Consider the following 21,712-nt stretch of genomic DNA (forward strand, 5'->3'; position numbering starts at 1 on the left):
AGGGTGTAGGGGCTGGAGGAGGTTACAGAGATAGGGAGTGGTGCCGGGGTTGGAGGAGATTACAGAGATAGGGAGGGGTATAGGGGCTGGAGGAGGTTACAGATATAGGGAGGGGTGTAGGGATTGGAGGAGGTTACAGAGATAGGGAGGGGTGTAGGGGCTGGAGGAGATTACAGAGCTAGGGAGGGGTGTAGAGGCTGGAGGAGGTCACAGAGATAGGGAGGGGTGTAGGTGCTGGAGGAGGTTTCAGAGATAGGGAGGGGTGTAGGGATTGGAGGAGGTGACAGAGATAGGGAGGGTGTCGGGGCTGGAGGTGGTTACAGAGATCGGGAGGGGTGTAGCGGCTGGAGGAGGTGACAGAGATAGGGAGGGTGTAGGGGCTGGAGGAGGTTACAGAGATAGGGAGTGGTGCCGGGGTTGGAGGAGATTACAGAGATAGGGAGGGGTATAGGGGCTGGAGGAGGTTACAGATATAGGGAGGGGTGTAGGGATTGGAGGAGGTGACAGAGATAGGGAGTGTGTCGGGGCTGGAGGTGGTTACAGAGATCGGGAGGGGTGTAGCGGCTGGAGGAGGTGACAGAGATAGGGAGGGTGTAGGGGCTGGAGGAGGTTACAGAGATAGGGAGTGGTGCCGGGGTTGGAGGAGATTACAGAGATAGGGAGGGGTATAGGGGCTGGAGGAGGTTACAGATATAGGGAGGGGTGTAGGGATTGGAGGAGGTTACAGAGATAGGGAGGGGTGTAGGGGCTGGAGGAGATTACAGAGCTAGGGAGGGGTGTAGAGGCTGGAGGAGGTCACAGAGATAGGGAGGGGTGTAGGTGCTGGAGGAGGTTTCAGAGATAGGGAGGGGTGTAGGGATTGGAGGAGGTGACAGAGATAGGGAGGGTGTCGGGGCTGGAGGTGGTTACAGAGATCGGGAGGGGTGTAGCGGCTGGAGGAGGTGACAGAGATAGGGAGGGTGCCGGGGTTGGAGGAGATTACAGAGATAGGGAGGGTGTAGGGGTTGGAGGAGATTACAGAGATAGGGAGGGGTATAGGGGCTGGAGGAGGTTACAGAGATAGGGAGGGGTGTAGGGATTGGAGGAGATTACAGAGATAGGGAGGGTGTAGGGGCTGGAGGAGATTACAGAGATAGGGAGGGTGTAGGGGCTGGAGGAGGTTACAGAGATAGGGAGGGTGTAGGGGCTGGAGGAGGTTACAGAGATAGGGAGGGGTGTAGGGTTTGGAGGAGGTTGAGGAAGACAGAGCTGAGGTCGGACACTAACAGTCTCTCACTCACCACCACGTGGTCCATTGAGGCAAATGTCACTTTGCTATCGTCAAAGTAATACCACTGACCGTCGTCCTTGTTCCTGGCGATCGTTGTGTCTGTTAGCAGACAGCAAGTGTTAACGCTCTCATCTGTCGCTCCCCACAGCAACATTCCCTCTTCCCCTCCCCTCGCTTGGGGACCCTTCCCACATGGACTGGATACTGACAGGCAGATTAGCGCACCCTCTTCACCGAGTCCACACCGAGGTCCCAGTCTCCTAACCACCCAAAACCCTGTCCCAGTCAATGGGTCTCCTCCTGTTCCTGTGTAACAGGCTGGAGAGAGGCTGAATGGGTTCCTCCTGTTCCTGTGTAACAGGCTGGAGAGGGGCTGAATGGGCCTCCTCCTGTTCCTGTGTAACAGGCTGGAGAGGGGCTGAATGGGTTCCTCCTGTTCCTGTGTAACAGGCTGGAGAGGAGCTGAATGGGCCTCCTCCTGTTCCTGTGTAACAGGCTGGAGAGGGGCTGAATGAGCCTCCTCCTGTTCCTGTGTAACAGGCTGGAGAGGGGCTGAATGGGCCTCCTCCTGTTCCTGTGTAACAGGCTGGAGAGGGGCTGAATGGGCCTCCACCTGTTCCTGTGTAACAGGCTGGAGAGGGGCTGAATGGGCCTCCACCTGTTCCTGTGTAACAGGCTGGAGAGGGGCTGAATGGGCCTCCTCCGGTTCCTGTGTAGCAGGCTGGAGAGGGGCTGAATGGGCCTCCTCCTGTTCCTGTGTAGCAGGCTGCAGAGGGGCTGAATGGGCCTCCTCCTGTTCCTGTGTAACAGGCTGGAGAGGGTCTGAATGGGTTCCTCCTGTTCCTGTGTAACAGGCTGGAGAGGGGCTGAATGTGCCTCCTCCTGTTCCTGTGTAACAGGCTGGTGAGGGGCTGAATGGGCCTCCTCCTGTTCCTGTGTAACAGGCTGGAGAGGGGCTGAATGTGCCTCCTCCTGTTCCTGTGTAACAGGCTGGTGAGGGGCTGAATGGGCCTCCTCCTGTTCCTGTGTAACAGGCTGGAGAGGGGCTGAATGGGCCTCCTCCTGTTCCTGTGTAACAGGCTGGAGAGGGGCTGAATGGGCCTCCTCCTGTTCCTGTGTAACAGGCTGGAGAGGGGCTGAATGGGCCTCCTCCTGTTTTCCTGTGTAACAGGCTGGTAAGGGGCTGAATGGGCCTCCTCCTGTTTTCCTGTGTAACAGGCTGGAGAGGGGCTGAATGGGCCTCCTCCTGTTCCTGTGTAACAGGCTGGAGAGGGGCTGAATGGCCTCCTGTTCCTGTGTAACAGGCTGGAGGGGGGCTGAATGGGCCTCCACCTGTTCCTGTGTAACAGGCTGGAGAGGGGCTGAATGGGCCTCCTCCTGATCCTGTGTAACAGGCTGGAGAGGGGCTGAATGGCCCTCCTCCTGTTCCTGTGTAACAGGCTGGAGAGGGGCTGAATGGGCCTCCTCCTGTTCCTGTGTAACAGGCTGGAGAGGGGCTGAATGGGCCTCCTCCTGATCCTGTGTAACAGGCTGGAGAGGGGCTGAATGGGCCTCCTCCTGTTCCTGTGTAACAGGCTGGAGAGGGGCTGAATGGGTTCCTCCTGTTCCTGTGTAACAGGCTGGAGAGGGGCTGAATGGGGCTCCTCCTGTTCCTGTGTAACAGGCTGGAGAGGGGCTGAATGGGCCTCCTCCTGTTTTCCTGTGTAACAGGCTGGAGAGGGGCTGAATGGGCCTCCTCCTGTTCCTGTGTAACAGGCTGGAGAGGGGCTGAATGGGCCTCCTCCTGTTCCTGTGTAACAGGCTGGAGAGGGGCTGAATGGGCCTCCTCCTGTTCCTGTGTAACAGGCTGGAGAGGGGCTGAATGGGCCTCCTCCTGTTCCTGTGTAACAGGCTGGAGAGGGGCTGAATGGCCTACCCCTGTTCCTGTGTAACAGGCTGGAGAGGGGCTGAATGGGCATCCTCCTGTTCCTGCGTAACAGGCTGGAGAGGGGCTGAATGGGCCTCCTCCTGTTCCTCTGTAACAGGCTGGAGAGGGGCTGAATGGGCCTCCTCCAGTTCCTGTGTAACAGGCTGGAGAGGGGCTGAATGGGCTTCCTCCTGTTCCTGTGTAACAGGCTGGAGAGGGGCTGAATGTGCCTCCCCCTGTTCCTGTGTAACAGGATGGAGAGGGGCTGAATGGGCCTCCTCCTGTTCCTGTGTAACAGGCTGGAGAGGGGCTGAATGGGCCTCCTCCTGTTCCTGTGTAACAGGCTGGAGAGGGGCTGAATGGGCCTCCTCCTGTTCCTGTGTAACAGGATGGAGAGGGGCTGAATGGGCCTCCTCCTGTTCCTGTGTAACAGGCTGGAGGGGGGCTGAATGGGCCTCCTCCTGTTCCTGTGTAACAGGCTGGAGAGGGGCTGAATGGGCCTCCTCCTGTTCCTGTGTAACAGGCTGGAGAGGGGCTGAATGTGCCTCCTCCTGTTCCTGTGTTACAGGCTGGTGAGGGGCTGAATGGGCCTCCTCCTGTTCCTGTGTAACAGGCTGGAGAGGGGCTGAATGGGCCTCCTCCTGATCCTGTGTAACAGGCTGGAGAGGGGCTGAATGGGCCTCCTCCTGTTCCTGTGTTACAGGCTTGTGAGGGGCTGATGGGCCTCCTCCTGTTCCTGTGTAACAGGCTGGAGAGGGGATGAATGGGCCTCCTCCTCTTCCTGTGTAACAGACTGGAGAGGGGCTGAATGGGTTCCTCCTGTTCCTGTGTAACAGGCTGGAGAGGGGCTGAATGGGCCTCCTCCTGTTTTCCTGTGTAACAGGCTGGAGAGGGGCTGAATGGGCCTCCTGTTCCTGAGTAACAGGCTGGAGAGGGGCTGAATGGGCCTTCTGCTGTTCCTGTGTAACAGGCTGGAGAGGGGCTGAATGGCCTCCTGTTCCTGTGTAACAGGCTGGAGAGGGGCTGAATGGGCCTCCTCCTGTTCCTGTGTAACAGGCTGGAGAGGGGCTGAATGGGCCTCCCCCTGTTCCTGTGTAACAGGCTGGAGAGGGGCTGAATGGGCCCCCTCCTGTTCCTGTGTAACAGGCTGGAGAGGGGCTGAATGGGCCTCCTCCTGTTCCTGTGTAACAGGCTGGAGAGGGGCTGAATGGGCCCCCTCCTGTTCCTGGGTAACAGGCTGGAGAGGGGCTGAATGGGCCTCCACCTGTTCCTGTGTAACAGGCTGGAGAGGGGCTGAATGGGCCTCCCCCTGTTCCTGTGTAACAGGCTGGAGAGGGGCTGAATGTGCCTCCTTCTGTTCCCGTGTAACAGTTGGGAGAGGGGCTGAATGGCCTCCTGTTCCTGTGTAACAGGCTGGAGGGGGGCTGAATGGGCCTCCACCTGTTCCTGTGTAAAAGGCTGGAGAGGGGCTGAATGGGACTCCTCCTGATCCTGTGTAACAGGCTGGTGAGGGACTGAATGGGCCTCCTCCTGTTGCTGTGTAACAGGCTGGAGAGGGGCTGAATGGGCCTCCTCCTCTTCCTGTGTAACGGACTGGAGAGGGGCTGAATGGGTTCCTCCTGTTCCTGTGTAACAGGCTGGAGAGGGGCTGAATGGGCCTCCTTCTGTTCCTGTGTAACAGGCTGGAGAGGGGCTGAATGTGCCTCCTCCTGTTCCTGTGTTACAGGCTGGAGAGGGGCTGAATGGGCCTCCTGTTCCTGTGTAACAGGCTGGAGAGGGGCTGAATGGGCCTCCTCCTGTTCCTGTTTACCAGGCTGGAGAGGGGCTGAATGGGCTCCTCCTGTTCCTGTGTAACAGGATGGAGAGGGGCTGAATGTGCCTCCTCCTGTTCCTGTGTAACAGACTGGTGAGGGGCTGAATGGGCCTCCTCCTGTTCCTGTGTAACAGGCTGGAGGGGGGCTGAATGGGCCTCCACCTGTTCCTGTGTAACAGGCTGGAGAGGGGCTGAATGGGCCTCCACCTGTTCCTGTGCAACAGGCTGGAGAGGGGCTGAATGGTCTCCTCCTGTTCCTGTGTAACAGGCTGGAGAGGAGCTGAATGGGCCCCCTCCTGTTCCTGTGTAACAGGCTGGCGAGGGGCTGAATGGGCCTCCTCCTGTTCCTGTGTAACAGGCTGGAGAGGGGCTGAATGTGCCTCCTTCTGTTCCTGTGTAACAGGTGGGAGAGGGGCTGAATGGCCTCCTGTTCCTGTGTAACAGGCAGGGGGGGGACTGAATGGGCCTCCTGTTCCTGTGTAACAGGCTGGAGAAGGGGCTGAATGGGCCTCCTCCTGTTCCTGTGTAACAGGCTGGAGAGGGGCTGAATGGCCTCCTGTTCCTGTGTAACAGGCTGGAGGGGGGCTGAATGGGCCTCCACCTGTTCCTGTGTAACAGGCTGGAGAGGGGCTGAATGGGCCTCCTCCTGTTCCTGTGTAACAGGCTGGAGAGGGGCTGAATGGGCCTCCTCCTGTTCCTGTGTAACAGGCTGGAGAGGGGCTGAATGGCCTCCTGTTCCTGTGTAACAGGCTGGAGAGGGGCTGAATGGGCCTCCACCTGTTCCTGTGTAACAGGCTGGAGAGGGGCTGAATGGGCCTCCACCTGTTCCTGTGTAACAGGCTGGAGAGGGGCTGAATGGGCCTCCACCTGTTCCTGTGTAACAGGCTGGAGAGGGGCTGAATGGGCCTCCACCTGTTCCTGTGTAACAGGCTGGAGAGGGGCTGAATGGGCCTCCCCCTGTTCCTGTGTAACAGGCTGGAGGGGGGCTGAATGGGCCTCCTCCTGTTCCTGTGTAACAGGCTGGAGAGGGGCTGAATGGGCCTCCTCCTGTTCCTGTGTAACAGGCTGGAAAGGGGCTGAATGGGCCTCCTCCTGTTCCTGTGTAACAGGCTGGAGAGGGGCTGAATGGGCCTCCACCTGTTCCTGTGTAACAGGATGGAGAGGGGCTGAATGTGCCTCCTCCTGTTCCTGTGTAACAGGCTGGTGAGGGGCTGAATGGGCCTCCTCCTGTTCCTGTGTAACAGGCTGGAGAGGGGCTGAATGGGCCTCCACCTGTTCCTGTGTAACAGGATGGAGAGGGGCTGAATGGGCCTCCCCCTGTTCCTGTGTAACAGGATGGAGAGGGGCTGAATGTGCCTCCTCCTGTTCCTGTGTAACAGGCTGGTGAGGGGCTGAATGGGCCTCCTCCTGTTCCTGTGTAACAGGCTGGAGGGGGGCTGAATGGGCCTCCACCTGTTCCTGTGTAACAGGCTGGAGAGGGGCTGAATGTGCCTCCTCCTGCTCCTGTGTAACAGGCTGGAGAGGGGCTGAATGGGCCTCCACCTGTTCCTGTGTAACAGGCTGGAGAGGGGCTGAATGGGCCTCCACCTGTTCCTGTGCAACAGGCTGGAGAGGGGCTGAATGGTCTCCTCCTGTTCGTGTAACAGGCTGGAGAGGAGCTGAATGGGCCCCCTCCTGTTCCTGTGTAACAGGCTGGCGAGGGGCTGAATGGGCCTCCTCCTGTTCCTGTGTAACAGGCTGGAGAGGGGCTGAATGTGCCTCCTTCTGTTCCTGTGTAACAGGTGGGAGAGGGGCTGAATGGCCTCCTGTTCCTGTGTAACAGGCAGGGGGGGGACTGAATGGGCCTCCTGTTCCTGTGTAACAGGCTGGAGAAGGGGCTGAATGGGCCTCCTCCTGTTCCTGTGTAACAGGCTGGAGAGGGGCTGAATGGCCTCCTGTTCCTGTGTAACAGGCTGGAGAGGGGCTGAATGGGCCTCCACCTGTTCCTGTGTAACAGGCTGGAGAGGGGCTGAATGGGCCTCCACCTGTTCCTGTGTAACAGGCTGGAGAGGGGCTGAATGGGCCCCCTCCTGTTCCTGTGTAACAGGCAGGGGGGGACTGAATGGGCCTCCTCCTGTTCACGTGGTGCGCTAATACTTACAATGACCATCGCGGAGGCCCCCGTAGTGGTTGGAGACGGCAATGAGGTCATATTTGGAGTTTTTAGCCTTGTGGTTGATGAGGAACTGGGAGAGGTCCAGGTCCCTGTGGAGTGAAAACAGTCATCCAACGTTAGTGTCTGGGTTACCTGGGGCCCTGGGCCTTCCATCCAATCCCCCGCATTACGCTCCCCGTAAAACAGCTAACATCTGAAACAGCGAAGCTCAAACACCCACCGAGACACGTAGGACAACAACTTTAAACTTCTAAGACTGAGAAATATATCGGCCGTTCCTTCACTGTCGCTGGGTCCAAATCCCAGAACTCCCTCCCTAACACCACACGGGACTGCAGCGGGTTCAAGAAGGCGGCTCACCCACCACCTTCTCAAGGGGCGTTTAGGGATGGGCGATAAATGTTGGTCTAGGCAGTGACGGGCACACCCTTGAGGAATAGCAAACAGCAGAATGTGCTATGGCTGTAAACGATTAGGTAAAGTAGGCACTGTCAACGTCATAACATTGTTCTTCCAGATTTAACAGTCGTAAATCGAAGTCTCCCCTTTACTCCAAATTCCACCCAACTGTTCTCTTCTGCACCTAGACCCGGAGCGATCAATTACTCCTCCATCTCAAAATGAACCAAGTGTGCCACAGCTCTCTGCAATTCACTTGGAAGTTTCATCACAGCCATCCTGAGATGCGGGATTTTGTCAGGATTCGTAGCCCCGTGATCCTCTAACCCTTCCTCAAAACCCCCCAGGGGGCTGTGCTCAGTGGTTTCAAAATCAGGGACACCCCTGACCGCCAAACACGCTCTCTTCAGAAGACAGTCTACAACCCCACTCCCTGTACAACCCGGGGCAGACTCCGCCTCTACACTCCAAGCAGGCTGACTTCGTTTTTTTAAAATTTAGATACCCAATTATTTTTTTTTCAAATTAAGGGGCAAGTTAGCGCGGCCAATCCACCTGCCCTGCACATCTTTTGGGTTGTGGGGGTGAAACCCACGCAGACACGGGGGGAATGTGCAAACTCCACACGGACAGTGACCCAGAGCCGGAATCGAACCTGGGACCCCGGCGCCGTGAGGCAGCAGTGCTAACCCACTGCTCCACCGTGCGGCCCAGCAGGCTGAATTCTGATTGCCTGTTTCTGGGCCTGCTCACACACAGATAAAATAAAAGCAAAGAAATCTCCCCAACCCCTGCAGCCCAACTCCATGGCAGCGTCGCTCATTTAAGGATGCCACCAAACACAAATAGAAAGTTCCGGAGAGTTCAGGTGGATGTGGAAGGTCCCAGCTGTACTACTGGAAGGCGACCAGCATCGCTAAACCCATGATCTGGGTCATTATCAAGCTGTCGTCAGTGGGAGCTTGCTGTGCACAAATTTGCTGCCAGTATTTCCTCCGTTACAGCAGTGACCACACTTCAAAAGCAGAGATTGGCTTCAGGATGTCATGGGGTTGGTGAAATCCAGAGAGAGGAACAGCAATGGTTTTCACAGAGCGAGTTGTGTGAGGGCAGAACCACTCACTTTAAGGGAAATTCCACCACGGTGTCCAGTTTCTCCTTCCAGAGCCGCGTGTATGAGAAACGTTTGAGGTGAATGATTAGAACCTCGGGCAGCGACCACAAGTCAAACTTCTTTGTGGCCAGCTGGTGTTCCTGACAGGCTGGGCAGTACCTGCAGGAGACAGAAAGCAGAGTCAGAGAAAAAAGCGACTGACCGAGTGAGGGAGGCGCACAAAGGGGGGGGGGGGGGGGGGTGCGCTATGGAGTGGGGGGGGGGGTGCCTGAGGGAGTGGGGTGTGTGCGCGAGGGAGTGAGAGTGGGGTGGAGCGTGCGAGGGAGTGGGGGGGGGAGTGGGGTGCGTGCGCGAGGGAGTGGGGGTTACACATGAAGGAGTGGGGGGGTGCGCGCGAGGGAGTGAGAGTGGGGTGGTGCATGTGAGGGAGTGGGGGGGGGGGCGGGGTGCGTGCGCCAGGGAGTGGGGGTTACACATGCAGGAGTGGGGCTGTGTGTGCCTGAGGGAGTGAGAGTGGGGTGGAGCGTGCGAGGGAGTGGGGGGGGGGGGGGGGGGGGTCGGCGGGGGTGCGTGCGCGCGCGAGGGAGTGGGGGTTACACGTGAAGGAGTGGGGGGGGGGGGTGCCTGAGGGAGTGAGAGTGGGGGTGGTGCGTGCGAGGGAGTGGGGGGGGGTGCGTGCGCGAGGGAGTGGGGGGGGGGGGGCGGGGGTGCGTGCGCGCGCAAGAGGGAGTGGGGTGTGCGCGCGAGGGAGTGGGGGTTACACCTGAAGGAGTGGGGGGGGGGGGGGGGTGCCTGAGAGAGTGAGAGTGGGGTGCGCGTGCGAGGGAGTGGGGTGTGTGCGCGCGAGGGAGTGGGGGTTACACCTGAAGGAGTGGGGGTGGGGGGGTGCCTGAGAGAGTGAGTGGGGGGTGCGCGTGCGAGGGAATGGGGTGTGTGTGCGCGAGGGAGTGGGGGTTACACGTGAAGGAGTGGGGGGGTGTGCCTGAGGGAGTGGGGGTGCGGGGTGTGTGCGCGAGGGAGTGGGGGTTACACGTGAAGGAGTGGGGGGGGGGTGCCTGAGGGAGTGAGAGTGGGGTGGTGCATGCGAGGGAGTGGGGGGGGGGGGTGCGTGCTCACGTGCGCGCGCGAGGGTGTTACACCTGAAGGAGTGGGGGGGTGCACTTTGAGGGAGTGAGGGTGGGGTGTGTGTGTGCCTGGGAGTGGGCTGTGGGTGCAAGGGAGTGGGGGGGGGTGCGCGAAGGAGGGCGCCTTGGAGTTATGTTTCCCGGATCCGTACCAGGGATTTTCGTCTTCCAGTGTCTCCTTGGTGGTGAACAGGTCAATGCACTCCTTCAGTGTCACCATGGCTTTCCTGGGCATCACCCCCATGCTCCGATCTTTCACGTATTTCTGGATTTGAGTAACAGAAATATGTCACAAATTTATCACCCGCATCACATCAGAGTTCCATCCCCACAAAATACCCCCAGCTCCCCTCCAACCTCGAGCACAGAGCAAATCCCTACCCCCATCCCCCTGATCATTCAATCCTGCCTCAAGTGGAGTCAGTTCACTGGACAGCTGTACAGACCCAGCAGTGACGCCCTCCCCAGCTGCAGCGCGGGCAAGAGTGGGGGAGCAGAGGCCACAAAACAGAGCACAGGTAGATCGGTAAAGGAAGGGTTCATGGGGCAGTGTACCTCAGCTTCGATCTCATTGTAGTACCGTTTCTTCATGTCACTGTCCCAGTCGAGAGCGATGTAAAGCTGGGCTGAAACAAGAATTTACCGTTAGACTGATGGAGGATTTCAGCATCAACAGCTCAAGACAGAGTCAGTACTGAGGGAGTGCTGCACTGTCAGAGGGTCAGTACTGAGGGAGTGCCGCACTGTCAGAGGGTCAGTACTGAGGGAGTGCTGCACTGTCAGAGGGTCAGTACTGAGGCAGTGCCGCACTGTCAGAGGGTCAGTACTGAGGGAGTGCCGCACTGTCAGAGGGTCAGTACTGAGGGAGTGCTGCACTGTCAGAGGGTCAGTACTGAGGGAGTGCCGCACTGTCAGAGGGTCAGTACTGAGGAAGTGCCGCACTGTCAGAGGGTCAGTACTGAGGGAGTGCCGCACTGTCAGAGGGTCAGTGCTGAGGGAGCGCCGCATTGTCAGAGGGTCAGTACTGAGGGAGTGCCGCACTGTCAGAGGGTCAGTACTGAGGGAGTGCCGCACTGTCAGAGGGTCAGTACTGAGGGAGTGCCGCACTGTCAGAGGGTCAGTACTGAGGGAGTGTCGCACTGTCATGGGGTCAGTGCTGAGGGAGCGCCGCATTGTCAGAGGGTCAGTACTGAGGGAGTGCCGCACTGTCAGAGGGTCAGTACTGAGGGAGTGCCGCACTGTCAGAGGGTCAGTACTGAGGGAGTGCCGCACTGTCAGAGGGTCAGTACTGAGGGAGTGCTGCACTGTCAGAGGGTCAGTACTGAGGGAGTGCCGCACTGTCAGAGGGTCAGTGCTGAGGGAGTGCAGCACTGTCAGAGGGTCAGTACTGAGGGAGTGCCGCACTGTCAGAGGGTCAGGACTGAGGGAGTGCCGCACTGTCAGAGGGTCAGTGCTGAGGGAGTGCTGCACTGTCAGAGGGTCAGTACTGAGGGAGTGCCGCACTGTCAGAGGGTCAGTGCTGAGGGAGTGCTGCACTGTCAGAGGGTCAGTGCTGAGGGAGTGCCGCACTGTCAGAGGGTCAGTGCTGAGGGAGTGCTGCACTGTCAGAGGGTCAGTGCTGAGGGAATGCTGCACTGTCAGAGGGTCAGTACTGAGGGAGTGCCGCACTGTCAGAGGGTCAGTGCTGAGGGAGTGCCGCGCTGTCAGAGGGTCAGTACTGAGGGAGTGCCACACTGTCAGAGGGTCAGTACTGAGGGAGTGCTGCACTGTCAGAGGGTCAGTACTGAGGGAGTGCCGCACTGTCAGACGGTCAGTACTGAGTGTCGCACTGTCAGAGGGTCAGTACTGAGGGAGTGCCGCACTGTCAGAGGGTCAGTACTGAGGGAGTGCCGCACTGTCAGAGGGTCAGTACTGAGGGAGTGCCGCACTGTCAGAGGGTCAGTGCTGAGGGAGTGCCGCACTATCAGAGGGTCAGTGCTGAGGGAGTGCCGCACTGTCAGAGGGTCAGTACTGAGGGAGCTCCGCACTGTCAGAGGGTCAGTACTGAGGGAGTGCCGCACTGTCAGAGGGTCTGTACTGAGGGAGTGCCGCACTGTCAGGGGGTCAGTACTGAGGGAGTGCCGCACTGTCAGGGGGTCAGTACTGAGGGAGTGCCGCACTGTCAGGGGGTCAGTACTGAGGGAGTGCTGCACTGTCAGGGGGTCAGTACTGAGGGAGTGCCGCACTGTCAGAGGGTCTGTACTGAGGGAGTGCCGCACTGTCATGGGGTCAGTACTGAGGGAGTGCCGCACTGTCAGGGGGTCAGTACTGAGGGAGTGCCGCACTGTCAGAGGGTCAGTACTGAGGGAGTGCCGCACTGTCAGAGGGTCTGTACTGAGGGAGTGCCGCACTGTCAGAGGGTCTGTACTGAGGGAGTGCCGCACTGTCATGGGGTCAGTACTGAGGGAGTGCCGCACTGTCAGAGGGTCAGTACTGAGGGAGTGCCGCACTGTCAGAGGGTCAGTACTGAGGGAGTGCCACATCATTTATTGGCCAACTCTGATTCCCCATGAGGAAGCAGTTAAGAGTCAAGCACATTAGTGTGGGTCTGGAGTCAGATGTCGAGCAGACCGGTGAAGGACGGCAGCCTGAAAGGAGCACACAGCTGACGGCACTCACGGTTGAAGTTGAGTTTTCCGCATTCTTGGCCTCCTCGCTCCGTCACCCCATTGGCATTGACATTCTGGAAAGTGAACAGGGGTCTCCGGGACCCCCGTGCTTTACGCTTCTTCACCGGCCTCTTCTCTGGTGATGGGCTGCCACCTTCGCTGGCCCCGTCTGGTTCTAACCGCCCCCCACTCGGTTCCGGGCTCGGGGCCTGTTCCGCACTCCCCACACCAGCCTCAGGTTCACTATCTTCAGGCTCAGGTGTCACATCGGGGTCACGGACCGCGGTGGGAGGAGGCGAGTTAACCCCTTCATCACCTGTTCAGAGAATGGGCAGGCAGGGAGGGGGACAAAGGTTAGCAAGTATTCATCACCCCGCACATTAACCCCTCTCCCCCAGCACCCTGTGTTACTGACTGTATCTCTACTGATGTTAATCCAGCTCCCTCACGCTGTCACTCAGTAACCCCTCTCCCCCAGCACCCTGTGTTACTGACTGTATCTCTACTGATGTTAATCCAGCTCCCTCACACTGTCACTCAGTAACCCCTCTCCCCCAGCACCCTGTGTTACTGACTGTATCTCTACTGATGTTAATCCAGCTCCCTCAAACTGTCACTCAGTAACCCCTCTCCCCCAGCACCCTGTGTTACTGACTGTATCTCTACTGATGTTAATCCAGCTCCCTCACACTGTCACTCAGTAACCCCCTCCCCCAGCAGCCTGTGTTACTGACTGTATCTCTACTGATGTTAATCCAGCTCCCTCACACTGTCACTCAGTAATCCCTCACCCCCAGCACCCTGTGTTACTGACTGTATCTCTACTGATGTTAATCCAGCTCCCTCACACTGTCACTCAGTAATCCCTCACCCCCAGCACCCTGTGTTACTGACTGTATCTCTACTGATGTTAATCCAGCTCCCTCACACTGTCACTCAGTAATCCCTCACCCCCAGCACCCTGTGTTACTGACTGGATCTCTACTGATGTTAATCCAGATCCCTCACACTGTCACTCAGTAACCCCTCTCCCCCAGCACCCTGTGTTACTGACTGTATCTCTACTGATGTTAATCCAGCTCCCTCATATTGTCACTCGGTATCCCCACTCCCCCAGCACCCTCACACTGTCACTCAGTAACCCCTCTCCCCCAGCACCCTGTGTTACTGACTGTATCCCTACTGATGTTAATCCAGCTCCCTCACACTGTCACTCACTAACCCCTCTCCCCCAGCACCCTGTGTTACTGACTGTATCTCTACTGATGTTAATCCAGCTCCCTCACACTGTCACTCAGTAACCCCTCTCCCCCAGCACCCTGTGTTACTGACTGTATCTCTACTGATGTTAATCCAGCTCCCTCACACTGTCACTCAGTAACCCCTCTCCCCCAGCTCCCTCACATTGTCACTCAGTAACTCCTCTCCCTCAGCACCGTGTTACTGACAGTCTCTACTGATGTAAATCCAGCTTCCTCACACTGTCACTCAGTAACCCTTCTCCCCCAGCACCCTGTGTTACTGACTGTATCTGTACTGATGTTAATCCAGCTCCCTCACACTGTCACTCAGTGACCCCTTTCCCCCAGCACCCCGTGTTACTGACTGTATCTCTACTGATGTTAATCCAGCTCCCTCACACTGTCACTCAGTAACTCCTCTCCCTCAGCACCGTGTTACTGACAGTCTCTACTGATGTAAATCCAGCTTCCTCACACTGTCACTCAGTAACCCTTCTCCCCCAGCACCCTGTGTTACTGACTGTATCTCTACTGATGTTAATCCAGCTCCCTCACACTGTCACTCACTAACCCCTCTCCCCCAGCACCCTGTGTTACTGACTGTACCTCTACTGATGTTAATCCAGCTCCCTCACAGTCACTCAGTAATCCCTCTCCCCCAGCACCCTGTGTTACTGACTGTATCTCTACTGAGGTTAATCCAGCTCCCTCACACTGTCACTCAGTCATCCCTCTCCCCCAGCACCGTGTTACTGACTGTATCTCTACTGATGTTAATCCAGCTCCCTCACACTGTCACTCACTAACCCCTCTCCCCCAGCACCCTGTGTTACTGACTGTACCTCTACTGATGTTAATCCAACTCCCTCACACTGTCACTCAGTAACCCTTCTCCCCCAGCACCCTGTGTTACTGACTGTATCTCTACTGATGTTCATCCAACTCCCTCACACTGTCACTCAGTAACCCCTCTCCCCCAGCACCCTGTGTTATTGACTGTATCTCTATTGATGTTAATCCAGCTCCCTCACACTGTCACTCAGTAACCCCTCCACCCCAGCACCCTGTGTTACTGACTGTATCTCCACTGATGTTAATCCAGCTCCCTCACACTGTCACTCAGTAACCCCTCTCCCCCAGCACCCTGTGTTACTGACTGTATCTCTACTGATGTTAATCCAGCTCCCTCACACTGACACTCTGTAACCCGTCTCCCCCAGCGCCCTGTGTTATTGACTGTATCTCTCCTGATGTTAATCCAGCTCCATCACACTGTCACTCAATAATCCCTCTCCCCCAGCACCCTGTGTTACTGACTGTATCTCTACTGATGTTAATCCAGCTCCTTCACACTGTCACTCAGTAAGCACTCTCCCCTCACTCAGTAACCCCTCTCCCCCAGCACCCTGTGTTACTGACTGTATCTCTACTGATGTTAATCCAGCTCCCTCACACTGTCACTCAGTAACCCCTCTCCCCCAGCACCCTGTGTTACTGACTGTATCTCTACTGATGTTAATCCAGCTCCCTCTCACTGTCACTCAGTAACCACTCTCCCCCAGCTCCCTCACACTGTCACTCAGTAACCCCTCGCCCACAGCACCGTGTTACTGACTGTATCTCTACTGATGTAAATCCAGCTCCCCCACACTGTCACTCAGTAACCCCTTTCCCCAGCACCCTGTGTTACTGACTGTATCTCTACTGATGTTAATCCAGCTCCCTCACACTGTCACTCAGTAACCCCTCTCCCCCAGCGCCCTGTGTTACTGACTATCTGTACTGATGTTAATCCAGCTCCCTCTCACTGTCACTCAGTAACCCATCTCCCCCAGCTCCCTCACACTGTCACTCAGTAATCCCTCTCTCCCAGCACCCTGTGTTACTGACTGTATCTCTACTGATGTTAATCCAGCTCCCTCACACTGTCACTCAGTAACCCCTCTCCCCCAGCACCCTGTGTTACTGACTATCTGTACTGATGTTAAGCCAGCTCCCTCTCACTGACATTCAGTAACCCCTTTCCCCCAGCACCCTGTGTTACTGACTGTATCTCTACTGATGTTAATCCTGCTCCCTCACACTGTCACTCAGTAAACCCTCTCCCCAGCACCCTGTGTTACTGACTGTATCTCTACTGATGTTAATCCAGCTCCCTCACACTGTCACTCAGTAACCCCTCCACCCGAGCACCCTGTGTTACTGACTGTATCTCTACTGATGTTAATCCAGCTCCCTCTCACTGTCACTCAGTAACCCATCTCCCCCAGCTCCCTCACACTGTCACTCAGTAATCCCTCTCTCCCAGCACCCTGTGTTACTGACTATCTGTACTGATGTTAAGCCAGCTCCCTCTCACTGACATTCAGTAACCCCTTTCCCCCAGCACCGTGTTAGTGACTGTATCTCTACTGATGTTAATCCAGCTCCCTCACACTGTCACTCAGTAAACCCTCTCCGCCAGCGCCCTGTGTTACTGACTATCTGTACTGATGTTAATCCAGCTCCCTCTCACCGTCACTCAGTAACCCCTATCCCCCAGCTCCCTCACACTGTCACTCAGTAACCCCTCTCCCCCAGCTCCCTGTGTTACTGATTGTATCTCTAATGATGTTAATCCAGCTCCCACACACGGTCACTCAGTAACCCCTCTCCCCCAGCAGCCTGCGTTACTGACTGTATCTCTACTGATGTTAATCCAGCCCCCTCACAGTCACTCAGTGACCCCTCTCCCCAGCACCCTGTGTTACTGACTGTATCTCTACTGATGTTAATCCAGCTCCCTCACACTGTCACTCAGTAACGCCTCTCCCCCAGCACCCTGTGTTACTGACTGTATCTCTACTGATGTCAATCCAGCTCCCTCACACTGTCACTCAGTCACCCCACTCCCCAGCACCCTGTGTTACTGACTGTATCTCTACTGATGTAAATCCAGCTCCCTCACACCGTCACTCAGTAACCCCACTCCCACAGCACCCTGTGTTACTGACTGTATCGCTACTGATGTTAATCCATCTCCCTCACACTGTCCCTCAGTAACCCCTCTCCCCCAGCACACTGTGTTACTGACTGTATCTCTACTGATGTTAATCCAGCTCCCTCACACTGTCACTCAGCAACTCCTCTCCCTCAGCACCGTGTTACTGACAGTCTCTACTGATGTTAATCCAGCTTCCTCACACTGTCACTCAGTAACCCTTCTCCCCCAGCACCGTGTTACTGACTGTATCTCTACTGATGTAAATCCAGCTCCCTCACACTGTCACTCAGTAACCCCTTTCCCCCGCACCCTGTGTTACTGACTGTATCTCTCCTGATGTTAATCCAGCTCCCTCAAACTGTCACTCAGTAACCCCTCTCCCCCAGCACCCTGTGTTACTGGCTGTATCTCTACTGATGTTAATCCAGCTCCCTCACTGTCACTCAGTAACCCCTCTCCCCCAGCTCCCTTACACTGTCACTCAGTAACCGCTCTCCCCCAGCACCTTGTGTTACTGACTGTATCTCTACTGATGTTAATCCAGCTCCCTCACACTGTCACTCACTAACCCCTCTCCCCCAGCACCGTGTTACTGACTGTATCTCTACTGATGTTAATCCAGCTCCCTCATACTGTCACTCAGTAACCCCTCTCCCCCAGCACCCTGTGTTACTGACTGTATCTCTACTGATGTTAATCCAGCTCCCTCACACTTTCACTCAGTAACTCCTCTCCCTCAGCACCCTGTGTTACTGACTATCTGTACTGATGTTAATCCAGCTCCCTCACACTGTCACTCAGTAACCCATCTCCCCCAGCACCCTGTGTTACTGACTGTATCTCTACTGATGTTAATCCAGCTCTGTCAATCAGTAACCCCTCTCCCCCAGCGCCCTGTGTTACTGACTATCTGTACTGATGTTAATCCAGCTCCCTCTCACTGTCACTCAGTAACCCCTCTCCCCAGCACCCTGTGTTACTGACTGTATCTCTACTGTTGTTAATCCAGCTCCCTCACACTGTCACTCAGTAACCCCTCTCCCCCAGCTCCCTCACACTGTCACTCAGTAATCCCTCTCCCCCAGCACCCTGTGTTACTGACTGTATCTCTACTGATGTTAATCCAGCTCCCTCACACTGTCACTCAGTAACCCCTCTCCCCCAGCACCCTGTGTTACTGACTGTATCTCTCCTGATGTTAATCCAGCTCCCTCAAACTGTCACTCAGTAACCCCTCTCCCCCAGCACCCTGTGTTACTGGCTGTATCTCTACTGATGTTAATCCAGCTCCCTTACTGTCACTCAGTAACTCCTCTCCCCCAGCTCCCTTACACTGTCACTCAGTAACCCCTCTCCCCCAGCACCCTGTGTTACTGACTGTACCTCCACTGATGTTAATCCAGCTCCCTCACACTGTCACTCAGTAACCCCTCTACCCAAGCACCGTGTTACTGACTGTATCTCTACTGATGTTAATCCAGCTCCCTCACACTGTCACTCGGTAACCCCTCTCCCCCAGCACCCTGTGTTACTGACTGTATCTCTACTGATGTTAATCCAGCTCCCTCACACTGTCACTCAGTAACCCCTCTCCCCCAGCTCCCTCACACTGTCACTCAGTAACCCCTCTCCCCCAGCACCCTGTGTTACTGACTGTATCTCTACTGATGTTAATCCAGCTCCCTCACACTTTCACTCAGTAACTCCTCTCCCTCAGCACCCTGTGTTACTGACTGTCTCTACTGATGTTAATCCAGCTCCCTCACACTGTCACTCAGTAACCCCTCTCCCCCAGCACCCTGTGTTACTGACTGTATCTCTACTGATGTTAATCCAGCTCCCTCACACTGTCACTCAGTAACTCCTCTCCCTCAGCACCCTGTGTTACTGACTGTATCTCTACTGATGTTAATCCAGCTCCCTCACACTGTCACTCAGTAACCCCTCTCCCCCAGCGCCCTGTGTTACTGACTATCTGTCCTGATGTTAATCCAGCTCCCTCTCACTGTCACTCAGTAACCCCTCTCCCCCAGCTCCCTCACACTGTCACTCAGTAATCCCTCTCCCCCAGCACCCTGTGTTACTGACTGTATCTCTACTGATGTTAATCCAGCTCCCTCACACTGTCACTCAGTAATCCCTCGCCCCCAGCACCCAGTGTTACTGACTGTATCTCTACTGATGTTAATCCATCTCCCTCACACTGTCACTCAGTAACCCCTCTCCCCCAGCACCCTGTGATACTGACTGTATCTCTACTGATGTTAATCCAGCTCCCTCACACTGTCACTCAGTAACCCCTCTCCCCCAGCACCCTGTGTTACTGACTGTATCTCACCTGATGTTAATCCAGCTCCCTCAAACTGTCACTCAGGAACCCCTCGCCCCCAGCACCCAGTGTTACTGACTGTATCTCTACTGATGTTAATCCATCTCCCTCACACTGTCACTCAGTAACCACTCACCCCCAGCACCCAGTGTTACTGACTGTATCTCTACTGATGTTAATCCAGCTCCCTCACACTGTCACTCAGTAACCCCTCGCCCCGCAGCACCCTGTGTTACTGACTGTATCTCTACTGATGTTAATCCAGCTCCCTCACACTGTCACTCAGAAACCCCTCCAACCCAGCACCCTGTGTTACTGACTGTATCTCTACTGATGTTAATCCAGCTCCCTCACACTGTCACTCAGTAAACCCTCTCCCCCAGCGCCCTGTGTTACTGACTATCTGTACTGATTTAATCCAGCTCCCTCTCACTGTCACTCAGTAACGCCTCTCCCCCAGCTCCCTCACACTGTCACTCAGTAATCCCTCTCCCCCAGCACACTGTGTTACTGACTGTATCTCTACTGATGTTAATCCAGCTCCCTCACACTGTCACTCAGTAACCCCTCTCCCCCAGCGCCCTGTGTTACTGACTATGTACTGATGTTAATCCAGCTCCCTCTCACTGTCACTCAGTAACCCCTCTCCCCCAGCTCCCTCACACTGTCACTCAGTAATCCCTCTCCCCTAGCACCCTGTGTTACTGACTGTATCTCTACTGATGTTAATCCAGCTCCCTCACACTGTCACTCAGTAACCGCTCTCCCCCAGCACCCTGTGTTACTGACTGTATCTCTACTGATGTTAATCCAGCTCCCTAACACTGTCACTCAGTAACCCCTGTCCCCCAGCACCCTGTGTTACTGACTGTATCTCTACTGATGTTAATCCAGCACCCTCACACTGTCACTCACTAACCCCTCTCCCCAGCACCCTGTGTTACTGACTGTATCTCTACTGATGTTAATCCAGCTCCCTCTCACTGTCACTCAGTAACCACTCTCCCGCAGCTCCCTCACACTGTCACTCAGTAACCCCTCTCCCACAGCACCCTGTGTTACTGATTGTATCTCTACGGATGTTAATCCAGCTCCCTCACACTGTCGCTCAGTGACCCCTCTCCCCCAGCACCCTGTGTTACTGATTGTATCTCTACTGATGTTAATCCAGCTCCCTCACACTGTCACTCAGTAACCACTCTCCCCTCACTCAGTAACCCCTCTCCCCCAGCACCGTGTTACTGACTGTATCTCTACTGATGTAAATCCAGCTCCCCCACACTGTCACTCAGTAACCCCTTTCCCCAGCACCCTGTGTTACTGACTGTATCTCTACTGATGTTAATCCAGCTCCCTCACACTGTCACTCAGTAACCACTCTCCCCCAGCTCCCTCACACTGTCACTCAGTAACCCCTCTCCCCCAGCAGCCTGTGTTACTGACTGTATCTCTACTGATGTTAATCCAGCTCCCTCACACTTTCACTCAGTAACTCCCCTCCCTCAGCACCCTGTGTTACTGACTGTCTCTACTGATGTTAATCCAGCTACCTCACACTGTCACTCAGTAACCCCTCTCCCCCAGCACCCTGTGTTACTGACTGTATCTCTACTGATGTTAATCCAGCTCCCTCACACTGTCACTCAGTAACTCCTCTCCCTCAGCACCGTGTTACTGACAGTCTCTACTGATGTTAATCCAGCTTCCTCACACTGTCACTCAGTAACCCCTCTCCCACAGCACCCTGTGTTACTGACTGTATCTCTACTGATGTTAATCCAGCTCCCTCACGCTGTCACTCAGTAACCCCTCCACCCCATCACTCAGTAATCCCTCTCCCCCAGCGCCCTGTGTTACTGACTATCTGTACTGATGTTAATCCAGCTCCCTCTCACTGTCACTCAGTAACCCATCTCCCCCAGCTCCCTCACACTGTCACTCAGTAATCCCTCTCTCCCAGCACCCTGTGTTACTGACTGTATCTCTACTGATGTTAATCCAGCTCCTTCACACTGTCACTCAGTAACCCCTCTCCCCCAGCGCCCTGTGTTACTGACTATTTGTACTGATGTTAATCCAGCTCCCTCTCACTGTCATTCAGTAACCCCTTTCCCCCAGCACCCTGTGTTTCTGACTGTATCTCTACTGATCTTAATCCAGCTCCCTCACACTGTCACTCAGTAATCCCTCTCCCCCAGCCCCCCCGTGTTACTGACTGTATCTCTACTGATGTTAATCCAGCTGCCTCACACTGTCACTCAGTAACCCCTCTCCCCCAGCTCCCTCACACTGTCACTCAGTAATCCCTCTCCCCCAGCCCCGTGTTACTGACAGTATCTCTACTGATGTTAATCCAGCTCCCTCACACTGTCACACAGTAACCCCTCTCCCCCAGCACCCAGTGTTACTGACTGTATCTCTACTGATGTTAATCCAGCTCCCTCACACTGTCACTCTGTAACCCCTCTCCCACAGCACCCTGTGTTACTGATTGTATCTCTACTGATGTTAATCCAGCTCCCTCACACTGTCACTCAGTAACCCCTCTCCCCCAGCGCCCTGTGTTACTGACTGTATCTCTACTGATGTTAATCCAGCTCCCTCACACTGTCACTCAGTAACCCCTCTCCCCCAGCGCCCTGTGTTACTGACTGTATCTCTACTGATGTTAATTCAGCTCCCTCACACTGTCACTCAGTAACCACTCTCCCCCAGCTCCCTCACACTGTC

At 55.8% G+C, this 21,712-nt stretch overlaps 1 protein-coding gene across 1 annotated transcript in view; it reads right to left on the bottom strand.

Moving 5' to 3' along the window:
• Positions 1–21,712, bottom strand: part of LOC140406606 (ubiquitin carboxyl-terminal hydrolase 11-like) — a gene marked incomplete at its 5' end in the record, with an annotated part of 95,524 nt that overhangs the window by 5,577 nt on the left and 68,235 nt on the right. Inside the window, 6 exons of the mRNA XM_072494603.1 lie at positions 1,281–1,369; positions 7,130–7,233; positions 8,667–8,816; positions 9,934–10,046; positions 10,337–10,407; positions 12,440–12,745. Of these exons, the coding sequence (XP_072350704.1) occupies positions 1,281–1,369; positions 7,130–7,233; positions 8,667–8,816; positions 9,934–10,046; positions 10,337–10,407; positions 12,440–12,745 (833 nt within the window). The remainder of the gene's footprint in view (positions 1–1,280; positions 1,370–7,129; positions 7,234–8,666; positions 8,817–9,933; positions 10,047–10,336; positions 10,408–12,439; positions 12,746–21,712) is intronic.

The sequence above is a fragment of the Scyliorhinus torazame genome, unplaced genomic scaffold (assembly GCF_047496885.1).
Source record: "Scyliorhinus torazame isolate Kashiwa2021f unplaced genomic scaffold, sScyTor2.1 scaffold_707, whole genome shotgun sequence".
Classification (NCBI taxonomy): domain Eukaryota; kingdom Metazoa; phylum Chordata; class Chondrichthyes; order Carcharhiniformes; family Scyliorhinidae; genus Scyliorhinus; species Scyliorhinus torazame.